This window comes from Strongylocentrotus purpuratus, unplaced genomic scaffold, assembly GCF_000002235.5.
Source record: "Strongylocentrotus purpuratus isolate Spur 01 unplaced genomic scaffold, Spur_5.0 spur5_scaffold_7, whole genome shotgun sequence".
NCBI lineage: Eukaryota > Metazoa > Echinodermata > Echinoidea > Camarodonta > Strongylocentrotidae > Strongylocentrotus > Strongylocentrotus purpuratus.
In genome coordinates, this window is record NW_022145613.1 from 10,103,069 (window position 1) to 10,116,883 (window position 13,815).

Below are 13,815 nucleotides of genomic sequence, written 5' to 3' on the forward strand. Positions count from 1 at the left end.
TTTATGTGCTCTCTCTTTCTTCTACTCTCTCTCCCTTCCACTCTCTCTCTCTCTCTCAAGCCCAAAATGTTCTCTTGACTTGGTGACAATGTAAATGATCATGTAGCAAATGTTCATTTTGAGATTCCACAATGAATTTATTATCAAAGCAAAATGACCATCTATAAATGTACATATAATTGGAATAATATGATGTAGTGCTGCTTGCAGAAAATTTGAAAATTGAATAGATGAATATGCCAATAAATATCCTCCTGATTTCCAACTCTATCATTTCAATACAATATAAATTGTGGTTATTTACCCTCTCTCTTCCACTCACGCTTTCTCCCTCTCTTTCTCTCTCTTATTCTCAATCTTTCCCTTGGCAGTGGTAGTACTTGTAACTTTTTTTCCTTCAGTATCATTTGTTCCATTAATGGACCATTTTTTTTTGTTAAACCTAAGGCACAGTACGTCATTTAAAAAAATATATATATATATAGAAAATAAAAAGAAGACTTCTGCCCGAACCAAAGCCAAACAACCTCTTGATGCAACAAAATGTGCATAACAGTGTCTGCACTGTGAGACTAGGCTGACAGCATACATGTAGCTGCTCATTTGACACAGCCAGAGACTGACAGAGTTAGGCTCTGCTCAAGGCTTTTAGAATTGTGGTATAGTGTAAAATTAAATTAGAGTCTGTGCAGACTAATGTTTACCCAAATCTATGCTGGTGAGGGTATAAGATCCTCTATCTGAAAAAATAGCTAGTTCTAGAAAAATAAGATCATGCAGCTGGTATAAAAATGAAAGAAAAAAAAAACTTCCTTGAATAAGCTAGCCTAAATGTATAAGCCTAATTATTCATAAATGAATGATACACGCCATAAAACTAGAACAAAAACAACAACAGCCTTGATTTTTTGAATATCAGCCACATATTTTGTCTAAATGCGCATTTCAATATACCTCAATTATAAACAGATTCAGAAAAAAGGCACTGAGTGTTAAAGTGAAGTACAACATGTACTAGGAATAGTGAGTGGAATGTGCAAAGTTAAAATGTGGCAAATACAAAATAATAATAAAGTCAACTCTCTTTTAACATTTACAATGGGTTATCAAAAATATGAGGTCACAATCTTTTTAAAATACATAATAGACATTCAGTTACTGCAGAAAATAATCATTGCCTCATTAACAATATGGAAACTATGAAGGATGATTTCAAACCGTTTATAGATTAGATATTTGTACAACTATCAGCTATTTCATCATAATCTTTCTGGGTTAGTAATCTTATATTTCCGATAACAAAACTGAAAAGTTGAGAAATAATAATGATGTGTTATTTCGATATAACGGGATTGACCACCTCTCACTACAAAGAACAGTATTTTACATCCCCACAGGAAAGCTTGCAAACATCCCATCACCTGAGCATAAACATATCACACTAACACATTGGACCATTGTTATTTTAAACTTTAAGCTTGATAAAAAGTTCTAAACAAATTACTAACAACGACGTAACAACAAAGAATAGAAACAATGAGTCTTCACAGTTTTAAAAACAAGTTTGCCAAAAAATCAAAAGTTGATTTCATTCACATGGCACATGACTTGGGATAAAGATCCCCAATACTCATAGTTTGCGATTTAACCATAAAATTGGTCACGGATCACAACTTCAACTGTACTTAAAGTTTGAAGCCACAAGTGCGTCCACAAGGTCTATGCCCACAATATAACCTTGAAGTTTAAAAACCGCAATCTACACATTAAGTTGACAGAGTTTTGTGTGAACCTATCTATTATGTCTGTGAGTTTGTGTAGAAGAAGAATGCTTGTACTTCTCTCAGTGCTTGATACAGATGCACTTGGCTTCAGTGAAAAATTCCATGGATTCGTTGACCCCCTCTCGACCTACCCCAGAAGCCTTCATTCCTCCAAAAGGCATGTTGAGGTCGCGCACCATCCAGCAGTTGGCCCAAACCGTTCCGGCCTGTACCAAAGACAGACGATATGATACACAGAACAATATAATGATAATATTTCAAATTCATACATGTATAGTGCTTGAAAACTGCTTGAATATCTCTAAGCACTTAACGGATACAGTCAAATGTGTCTATAGCGAACACCCAAAGGTAACACAAAAAGTGGCCTTTGTAGACAGGTTCCTTCAGTACATGATTCAATGAGAAACCATTTTCAAGGGAAACAACAAATGTGGCCTTTGTAGACAGGTGGTCTTTGTAGACAGGTGGTCACTAAAGCAGGTTTGAATGTATATCATTGGATTGACTGATTCAGTCTTGCCTGCATTCTTTGTATCCGGGTCATAAAGCGATTAATACATCCACATTGACAGTGACACTAATTGCACCCTTTGGATCGACATATCACCGTCAGATTCAGGCTTGCCCACACACATTAGACGAAATTCATCAAAGAGGTTTGTCTTAGCCGATGGTCTCAACCTTCATAAGGCCTTTAAAAAAAAGATGTTGTATTGCCTTTTAGGTGCCAAAACATAGGTCGGTCGGTCAGAAATCTTTTTTTCCCAATTTTTTTTTTCTTCTCCCTCTTTGGGCTCATATTTTTCGGTTTTGAATGCTTTAAAGGTAATACAAAGTTTTGGTAAATTTTTAAAATTGGGTGGGTAGTGATTCTTTACAATTTTGATATATTTGGATGCCCCTGTGGATGTATTATAAGCACTAGAAAATTTAGCCCCTAAAACACTTCTGCTTTCGAGAAAAATTAAATCTAAAAATTTACTGGTGCTCCCGGTAAATTTTGATAAATTTCAAATAGCGCCTACGGCTGTACAATGGTAGCTGCGACCATGAAGAGCTCAGAATATGTAGTTGTGATATATCAATTTCAAACAGGAATAGCTAATCGGTCGATTTTAGTCAAGAGACATTGTTTTATAGCTTAATTAATATCTTGACCTTGAGATGGAGCTATACAACATAAAGAGTATATTATTTACAATTTCATAACTTTAGACTCGATTTCGACCGCGACAACGATTACTTAATATTGTAGGATCGCATATGCCTTCAATATGTTCATTTGAACCAAATCCATGACCCCATACCAAAACATTATATTACCTTTAATATTTTTATTTTTTTTAAAGGTTAAAAAAAAAACTTTTTTAAAAAGCCGACTGTAGATTTCAAGATTTTTGGGTCGGTCGCAAAGGGCAATACAACATCTTTTTTTTTAGGCCTTAGCATAGAACGTAATTGTCCACATGTCTAATGTCCGACATACTGATTACAGCATGGTGAGTTTTGACAAACTTTTACAACTGGCTTAGCGAAGATTTCCAAGCAATAGTCAAAGTAACACCAAGTCCCTCCAAATCCATGTAAATATGCATATGGTGTAACAATATTCAGCACATCGCTATTTTTATTAATGTGAAATTACATGTATTTCATATTACCAGGGCCTTGGCTTAATTGACATTTACCATTGATCCGTATTGATCACAAGTGGTCAAATCGATCACAGAGTAACATCCTCCTATCTTTATATTACAGATTTGCGACTGATATAATATGTCACGACTGATTAGATTCAACTAGCGATTAAAGGTAAAGACCAGTTATGGTCATGCGATTGCATTGTGAAAGAAACGTTGTGGAATCGATCAGAAAAGGTTGATCATCTAGCATCTAGCATCTGCAAGGTTCTGGAATCATCAAAATTACAAGCACTATACACAGAAAGATGTATATGGGACTACCCTATATCTCTCACAGACCATGAGAGAAACAAATTTACCAAATATATGAATTATTAGGCGGTTTCCCGGCAAATTTTTTATCATCATGTATTAGTCAAAACATATTCTTTCACATGATAGGTAATGAGAGCTTCCATTTCATTTTTTGAAATTGGGGCGTTTCCAATACTGGTCTTTACCTTTAAGGGAAGTTCACCCTGATATTGAATTGGTTTTAATATAAGCAGAAAAATGAGATAAACATGTTGGTGAAAGTTTAAGCAAAAACCAATTAAAGATAAGAAAGATGTGAATTTGTTAACATGCAATCAAACACAAATTAGTAACTCTATATAAAAAAAATATTTAAAAAATTGCTCCCATATGCCCTATTATTTTCATTAATATCTGATATTGCTAAACCTTTCACTAATATGTTTATCTCATTTTTCTGCTTTTATTGATACCAACGTAATATCAGGGTGGACTTCTCCTTAAAGATAGGGTGAAGAACTCAAGTAGACCTTGAAATGGAAAGGGTTCTCACCTGAAGTTTCTGAGACACACGATGTGTTCTTCCAACATCCTTAGTCCAGACACAAGCAGCTAGACCATACTTCACGCAGTTTGCCTTCTCAATGGCCTGCATATGAAATGAAAGAAGAACATTTCGAGGGGTCAGTGACACAAAGAGGTAACTCCATATTTTGCCAAAATGAGTATTTGATATCAAAATGTTCAGAAAAATGTTGGCTTACCAGGAAACACAAAGACTTAACTCCACCCAACACCCCATTGAAGTCCATGGCTAGTGAAACATAGACTTAACTCCTTAAGGCCCAAGTGCTCATGCAGTGACACATAAACCACTTTTTCTCAAAATGGCCAAAATGGAGTTACATCTTTGTGTCACTGACCCCTCAATTTAAATATCTATTATCTTTGTTGTAAAGAATTTTTTTGCTTGTACCCGGCCACTAGATACAGATCTTATTCTACTGGGTACAAGCCAAAAATTTCTTTACAACAATTAAAACTTCTCCCAGGAAGCCTAACATTCAAAGCTGTTGTCCTTATGGCGGACAGATGTATAATAATAAGTCAGAATGAGCCAGGAGAGCTGAGGAATTTGCAGCCTAGTGGTAGGGGGAAGTGAGCATTTTTTTCTTTGTTAAATCCCCCCCCCCCCCCCCCCGAAATTTTAAAATCACGCCGACCAATATTTCGCTCATTTGGGGGAGGGGGGTGGGAATGGGGGGGGGGGGATAGTGAGCATAAAAAAAGAGAACATTTTGCCCCCAATATTTCAATTAAAAAAATTTTTTTTTTAAATTCTTTACTTGGCAGCCCGGGGGTTGGGGGGGGGAGTAAACCCCCTAACCCCCCCCCCCCTCCCTCGTAGATCCGCCCCTGGCCCAGCAAACAGTATGTTCAAATCCTGTAGTTCCAAGATGTTTTCTGACTTGTCTACAATTACAAGATCGAGTAAGCAATCATTATCGAATGGTAGCAATCCGAAAATGTATTTACAAGAATTGAAACTTCTTATTTCAAATAGCTCTTCTAAATGGAGAAATCTTTATCGATAAAAACACCTGGAGCAAAAGTCATTTGAGACAATTGTGGGGTCACACTCACATCTTCTTCTGTGGTGAAAGGAGCGATACAGACGACTGGACCAAAGATCTCCTCCTGCATACATCTGCTATGCGGTCCTAGCCCAGTGATTACTGTAGGTGCCATGTAGTAACCCTAGAAAGGAAAGAAAGAACATTGGATCAAGGTCGTTGACACGAAACTTCAAAGGTAGAACAATTTTACATTTTACTGGAAATTGGGTAAAAGATTTCATCTTCCTGCACCCCTCACTCCTTCCCCTCCCTCTTCCTAATGTACCGGTAACAACAAGTGCATTGCATGTTTTATCTTTCATTCCCATGCACTTTATTTGATGGTAAAGAAATTTATATAAATTATTGATATTGTGAAGAAATGATTAGATATATCACAATTCAAAGGTAAGTCACTGAAACATTCTTCTTTTAATTTCTGACAATCCTGTTTGTACAATGTTACAGCAGTTACCAAAAAAAAGGAAAGAAAACTCACATTTTTATTTTTCAATGGAATATGCATCTCATCCACCCCTTCCCCACAATGGACTGTGCCACCTTCTTCAATGGCAAGCTCAACGTAACCTTTGACCTTATAGAGATGCTCCTTGCTGATGAGGGCACCGAGCTTTGAGGAGTCTTCCGAAGGAGGACCAACCACCATTTTTCTACATAAAGAAATAAATAAACAATAAAATGAACAAATACAAAATTGTAGAGACTTATGGTCTACTGGCTAAGTCATTAGATTAGGGATCACAAAGTACGTCACAGATAGAGAATATCATGAAATGAACAACTTTTGTGAACTATTAAAGATGGGCATTTTCAATAAGGCCTAAAATAAAAACTTGTTGCATTGCCCTTTGGGTGCCAAAACATGGGTCGGTCGGTCGGAAAAGTTTTTTATTTTTTTTTTATTTTTTTTATGTCGCCCTCTTTGGACCGATATTTTTCAGATTTGAATGTTTTTTTGTTTCTATTTTTTTTTCCAGCCCTCTTTTGGCTGATATTTCTCAGTTTTTAATGCTTTAATACATGCGTTTCAACGTCATCATTCCATTGATATCTTTTTCACCTCATAATCATCCATGGTTTGCACGAGTGAGAATTTTGGAATAATTTGATTTTATGCATTTATATTCCATTTAAACAAACAAAATACATATTTTTGTATCCATTAATATAAAAAAATTCTAAAAAAACGGTTTAAAAAAAAAAAACTTTTTTAAAATGTTGATCGTAGATTTTCATATTTTTGGGTCGGTCGCAAAGGGCAATACAACAAGTTTTTATTTTTTAAACCGTTTTTTTAGATTTTTGTTATATTAATGAATAAAAAAATATGTAAATATGTATAGGCCTAATAGTGGGTTCCTGTATAGCGCTCATGTCTGTCAGGCTATACACTCCGGTCGCTCCACACTTATTACCCCAGCTTTAGCATGGCTGCCATAACGGCGCTCTAGCATTTCATGAAAGTAATTCCTGCCAGGTACCCATTTACCTCACCTTGGTCGAGTGTGGCAAATGTAGATTAATGTTTTGCTAACAGACATTAGTGCCGCAGCAATCTTGAAATGCAAACCATGTGATCCACATTCTGGTGACTTATCCACTAGACCAAGACACTTCTGTGGATATTTGGGGTACTTCGTACCATGTACTATCTATAAAATGGTATAGTTTCAAGTATTTCGTGGCATGAAACTTTTGTGAATCTGAACTTCTCACGAATCATCTATATAATATTGGACTCACCTTGCAGCAGCGACATATTTCTCGACAAACTTCTCCAGAATGCTTTCTTGTACAAAGAACCTGCTCATGCACAGGCAGATCTCCCCCTGGTTCGTGAACCCTGACCTGACCACCGTCGGGATGATCTCGTCGAGGTCGACATCGTCGAACACCACGGCTGCATTCTTCCCCCCAAGCTAGAGCGAGTGGATATGTGTAAAGGAAGAATCAAACAACTACCGCACAAATATATGTCTGAGTCAGGACTCTGGGCTAGTGACATGCTTGAGAGTTTAAAGGATATTTGAACGTTTTGAAAGGTACTAGGAAAGGAAATGCCAAAAGATCAGTCTAAAAGTCAGAAAAATAAGACAAAAATTAGTATAAATATCAGGGGGCATCATCTCTTCAGAAATATTGAAAAATTCATCAAAAAGGTTTATTAGCGCTTAGAGACTTTGGCTTTATAAGCATCATTTTTATTATTATTTATTATTATTATTATGGTAAATAGTCAGTTATGGCAAAATGAAGTGACCTTGCTTTGTTCTTTTCTAGGAAAGGGAAAGGGGAAGGGGAGGGGTCACGCCATAATAAAAATGAACATACCTCAAGAGAGATTTTTTTACAGAGGGGTGATGCAAGGGCCATTATCTTCTTCCCTGTTTCTGTACCGCCCGTGAAGGAGACCAGAGGAACGTCAGGGTGCTCGACGATCGCAGATCCTGCTCTATGCCCTAACCCATAGACCATGTTCACCACACCATTAGGAAGACCTGGTGATATACAAAGAAAAAAATGTATTTAAATAACCATGTAGTACTGATATGTTAAAGATAAACTTTAGTACTGGTAATGCGATTGCATTGTGAAAGAAAAGGTGTGGAAAGGATCAGAAACAGTTGATCATGTAGCATATAAGTATTGGTGTGCACTGCAAGGTTCTGGAGACATTAAAATCATAATAAATTTGACCGAGTCTTGGTAAAGTAACAAGCACATAGAAAGCTATATATGGGACAACACACATGGTGTCGGGGCTAGTACTACCTTGATTTCCTCGTCTTTCTATGCTCATTACTCAGCCAGTATACATTTTCTTCCAAAATTGTTTGGCACATGTCATTTATTTGTAATCTTGAACATTCAGTGTAAGTTTCGTTTGATTCTGTGAAAATTATTTTTTTTTTTTTTTACCAGTACTGGAGTTTATCTTTAACCTATTGACTACTACCTTCTCTCCTTGCCATGGACCTAGTACAGGGAATTGAAAGAAAGCATGCATGACAATATATAGGCAATAGATATAAAAGGTCTAGATCGTCTTACCCTTTGACTGGGTCGTTCTTCAATATACCAGTTTGTAGATACAATCTGCGCATGCGCAGGTAAAGGTCACTTGTACGAAATTGTAAAACTCACTGAGACTAATACTAGATACATGCTCATGAAAGATATGTAATATGTATCACCTGTGATACATTCTATTGAGCACAGGTGGTGGAAGTAATCCTTTCAAGTGGGCAAACAAAGAATCACCTCCATGACTTAAGCTGTGATTAATCCAAAAGGCACAAAGTGGGATTTAGCTATTTTAAAAGATCTGTGGATATTTGGGGTCATCTGAACCATGTGCTAACTACGAATGGGTCTATTGTAGTAGACTAGATAATGGATAAACCAAAAAATGGAATTATCCAACGTGCACACTTTTTGCTTTTGTAAAGCACTTCACCCATTCATTTTGTACATAATGTGCATAGCAGACAACGTGAAAGGGAAGTTTGTTTTAGTTGCACCCACATGCAAAAATTCAATCAACTTTAGAATCTAGACTTACTGTGCCCATGGCTTCAGAATATTCTGAAAATTCCAGTTAGTACATGCACTCACAGCAGAGTGTCATTTGTGTTTAGGGTGATCCTGCATATTCTCCAGCAACGATAGCTCCAAGCTTTACTTCGTCATCAGTAGGCCTATAGGGTCTGGTTTGCAATTGGGTTGTATGTTATGTTTAGGGTTAAGGTAAGTTATAGAGTTTGGTCAAAGGTCGAATGGTAAGCATTGGAAGTTGACCCCGGACCAATTTTCACAGGAGTATTACAGCAGTCGTGTAATATCAATAATGCAAATGAACCAACCTGCTTTGACCATTAATTTGGCCAGTTTCCATGATGTCACGGAGGTCATCTCGCTAGGTTTGCAGACGCAGGTGTTGCCCGCGGCGATGCAGGGCGCAATCTTGAACGTGAGGAGATAGAGGGGTAGGTTCCATGGACTGATCATACCCGCTACCCCAATGGGCATGCGCATGGTGTAGTTGGTAGCTCCAACATCCTCAAGCAAGGTGGAGCTGTAATGGAAAGCCAAATACATTTCATTTAAAGCCTGTATGTAATAGTTTATCCAGGAGGGAATAATAATAATAATAATAATAATAATCTTTAAAGTCCACTCCAAACTTTATTAAGTTAAACCGAAAATGGAAATTCTTTTTGCCCAATTGATCGTGAGCCTGGCAGCCACTGAGCAGCGCAAGAATAGACCACCCAGGGTGGTCACTGACAGGTGGCTATCTCATTAACTCAGCTCAATTAACATATGAAAAAGAGGATCAACCGGGACCAATGGTCACCGATTAGGTATTGTTTTCTACATACAGGGAGCAATAGCTACATGTACAAGCAGTACAGTGGGGCTTTAACAAGAACGGTTTGTTCAACTGGTCAGCAACCATTGTCAGTTAAAAGGGTTTTTTTTAATGGTGATATTTTCCAACCTGTTTCTTGTGTGAAGAATAGATGATGCGAAGAAGCGGAAATTATGCACAGCCCTTGGGATGTCTATGGCCCTCGCCAGCCAGACGGGTTTCCCTTGGTCACGTGACTCGATCTGTGCAAGCTCCTCAAGGTTTTCTTCGATAAGATCGGCTATCTTGTTCATCATCTTGGCTCTCTCTACTCGGCTTTTGGAAGACCATCTAGATGGAGTTTGGAAAGAATCAAATTTAAGATAGTCAATGTTCCCCATCGTGATTGTTCACTGGTGCAGACTAAACTTGGGCCAGCATACTCATGAAGAGGGATTCAAAATAGTGCACTTGCTTGAATAAATTTTGAAATGATTGAATGTAGATAAATAATACTCCACCCCATCAGTCCTACCAGTACTTGCTTAGGGACAAGGAAGGCACTCTTGAGGCGACTTTGACATCTGTTGTATTTGTTTGACATAGGGCAAACATTGAATGCATGCAAATGTAATAATAATATAGCGCACAGAAACTAAGTATATAATCTACTGCGCTACAAGAGATCCTGATATGCTTAGATTTACAGTTAGGCCAAATAACAAAAATGAAGTGTTTCTGATCCCCGCCAACCTCCTTTTTTAAAACCATTTTGTGGCTCGATCTAGATCTATTCAGGAAAATAAAGCACCAAAACAATTATCCCCCCCCCCCCCAAAAAAAGCCTGTGATTTTGTTATAGCTATTAAAGTGAAACAAATCATTTGTTTTGCATACATTGTATCTGTATATACTAAAATAGCACAATATCTGTAAACAAATAGGCTTGGCCAGCCATCTTGGAAGAAAACGATCAATAAAATTCAAATGAATAAAAAAAAAAAGAAGTCCGGACGAGAAACACATTATTTTTGTTATTTGGCCTTAATTGAAAAGATGTGCTTTCAGTTTTGATTTAAATATATTCACAGATGATGATTTCCTGGTTTATAATGGTTATTCTGGAGTTTTGAGGTTGCACAAGCAAATGCTCAATCTCCTAGGCCTAGCATTATATTTTGTTCGAGCGAGTGCTCACTCGAGCTCGATCTCGATATCTTGCCTTTCCTCTCGTTCATACTTACATCGGAAAAGCACGTTTGGCGGCGGCCACTGCCAGATCAACCTCCTGCTTTCCACTGTCCGGAATTCGGGCCCAAACTTCTCCAACGGATGGATCAAAGCTGTCCAGAAAACTGGAGGCTGGCACGAACTCTCCGTCTATGAAATTTTCAAGAGTTACTTCTGCCATTTTGCGACGTTTTTCGTGCAGGTCCGTTGTCATAATCTTTGGGATCTGTCTTGTAGTTTTCACTGCACTGCTATGCGAGCGCTCAATACACGGGCGAGCGAGCATACGTATTGTTTAGCGCTTGAAAAGTCCCACGCGTTGTTTACTAATGATCAAGTAGTAGTAGTGGGTCGGAGCATCGGAGGAAGCGAACTGTCTGTGACCGGAAAACCCGTGCTATGATTGGACGAATGTGGGGGTGTGTCTAGGGTGTGAAGATCAAAGGTGAAAACGATCGTGTTGAACATGGCACGTGACAAGAATGTCCGTTGACATGGAGAAAGTTTGTTAACCTTGACTGAAAGATTAGTATTGGTCTTGGCCCTCTATATCTACGTCAGGTTTCACGAATCTCTGTAAATCGTGGAATTTCGCCGATATGCCCTATCAAAATGAACGAATGAATGAATAAATGAATGTGAACTATATAATTAATTAATTGTACGGATGAATTAATTAAAGAGTTATTAAATGAATAAATACTATACAAAACTTAAATTATCAAATAAAGAAGTGTCTTAATTTTTTTTATAAAGATTTAGTCTCGATGGCGATGGGAATGGAGTTTTTGGTGATGATATTGATGATGAACTCGATAATGACGTTGATGATGATGTTAATGATGAATGATGATGAAAACGAAATATTTATTTGCCATATATCAATAGATCTATATCAAATGATTTTCATTGGTTTTCTTGAATTTTACGGAATATCAAAATAGAACGAAACTAAAGTAAAACAATCACTCTCTGTCTGTCTTTTGTTCTTTCTTTCTTTCCTTTTCTTCCTCGTCTTTCGTTTTTTTCTTCTTTCTTTCTTTCTTCTTCTTCTTCTTCTTCTTCTTCTTCTTCTTTCTTTTGCCTTCTTCTCTCTTTCTTTCTTATTCTTCTTCTTCTTTCTTTCTTCTTCTTCTTCTTTCTTTCTTTCTTTCTTTGTTCTTCTTCTTCTTCATCTTTCTTTCTTTCTCCCTTCTCATTCATCTTCTCTTTCTTTCTTCTTTTTCTTCTTTTTCTTTCTTTCTTCTTCTTCTTCTTTCTTTCTTTCTTTCTTCTTATTCATCTCTCTTTCTTTATTCTTCTTCTTCTTCTTCATCTCTCTTTCTTTCTTCTTCTTCAACTTTCTTTCTTTCTTCTTCTTCAACTTTCTTTCTTTCTTCTTCTTCTTCTTCTTTCTTTCTTTCTTCTTCCTCTTCTTTATTTCTTCTTCTTCATCTCTCTTTCTTTCTTCTTCTTCTTCTTCTTCTTCTTCATCTTTCTTTCTTTGTTCTTCTTCAACTTTCTTTCTCTCTTCTAATTCATCTTCTCTTTCTTTCTTCTTTTTCTTCTTTTTCTTCTTTTTCTTTCTTTCTTCTTCTTCTTCTATTTTCTTTCTTTCTTTCTTTCTTCTTCTTCTTCATCTCTCTTTCTTTCTTCTTCTTCTTCTTCATCTTTCTTTCTTTCTTTCTTCTTCTTCAACTTTCTTTCTTTCTTCTTCTACAACTTTCTTTCTTTCTTCTTCAACTTTCTTTCTTCTTCCTCTTCTTTCTTTTTTTTTTCTTTCTTTCTTCTTCTTCGTCTCTCTTCTTGCTTCTTCTTCATTTTTCTTTCTTTCTTTCTTCTTCTTCTTCAACTTTCTTTCTTTCTTCTTCTTTCTTTCTTCTTCTTCATTTTTCTTCTTCTTCTTCTTCTTCATCTTTCTTTCTTTCTTTCTTTCTTCTTCTTCACATTTCTTTCTTTCATCTTCATGATCTTTCTTTCTTTCGTTCATCTCCTTCTTCTTCTTTTTGTTCTTCTTTTTTCTTTCTTTTTGTTTTTCTTCTTCTTTTTTCTTCTTCTTCGTCTTCCTCTTTCTTTCTTTGTCTTCTTCATCTTTCTTTCTTTCTTCTTCTTCATCTTTCTTTCATCGTTCTTCTTCTTTCTTTCTTTCTTTCTGTCTTTCTTTCTTTCGTTCTTCTTCTTCTTCTTCTTCTTCTTCTTCTTCTTCTTCTTCTTCTTCTTCTTCTTCTTCTTGTTCTTCTTGTTCTTCTTGTTCTTCTTCTTCTTCTTCTTTTTTCTTTCTTCTTCTTCTTCGTCTTCTTCTTCTTGAATAGATGGCAGTTTTTTGAAACAGTATCTAGTATGAATATTACCGTCGGAACATCAAACATTGATCAGTAGTAAACTGATTGTTTTTATTCAAACTTTTCCTTAAATTTCATGCTTTCAATACAAACAGCTTGAAATACAGGGTGCATGTATATTTTGAGCAAACTAAATCAGAGCTTTGCGAGACAGAGGGGCACGCAAACTTTCCACTTCATCCCACCCCTTCCCTTTCTCCTATATTCCATACAACCCCCTCCTCTCTCTCTCTCTCTCTCTCTCTCTCTCTCTCTCTCTCTTTCTCTCTCTCTCTCTCTCCTTCTCTATCCTCTCTCTCTCTCTCTCTCTCTCTCTCTCTCTCTCTCTCTCTCTCTCTATTTCTATACATATAGCACAAATAACTCAATTTGGATAATCCTCCGTCAGGGCAATATACAAATAATAATTAAAATAATTGAAATCAAAAATACTGGAGAGTTCATTTCTTTAATCTCAAAGATATTTTGTAATTGTTTTAATTATTATGTATATCCCACTCCTCTCTCTCTCCCTCTCTCTCTCTCTCTCTCTCTCTCTCTCTCTCTCCTCTC

General features: G+C 36.7%; 1 protein-coding gene across 1 annotated transcript; it reads right to left on the bottom strand.

Annotated features, from left to right (window-relative positions):
• Nucleotides 1–116: 116 nt before the first annotated feature.
• LOC583530 (2-aminomuconic semialdehyde dehydrogenase) lies at nt 117–11,183 on the bottom strand. Its single transcript, XM_030974394.1, has 9 exons — nt 10,957–11,183; nt 9,863–10,063; nt 9,225–9,436; nt 7,693–7,859; nt 7,105–7,280; nt 5,840–6,011; nt 5,369–5,482; nt 4,278–4,373; nt 117–1,990 (listed from the first exon to the last, which is right to left on the bottom strand). The coding sequence occupies exons 1-9, from the start codon at nt 11,154–11,156 to the stop codon at nt 1,844–1,846; spliced, it is 1,485 nt and encodes a 494-aa protein (XP_030830254.1). The 5' UTR covers nt 11,157–11,183; the 3' UTR covers nt 117–1,843.
• Between the last annotated feature and the right edge of the window lie 2,632 nt (nt 11,184–13,815).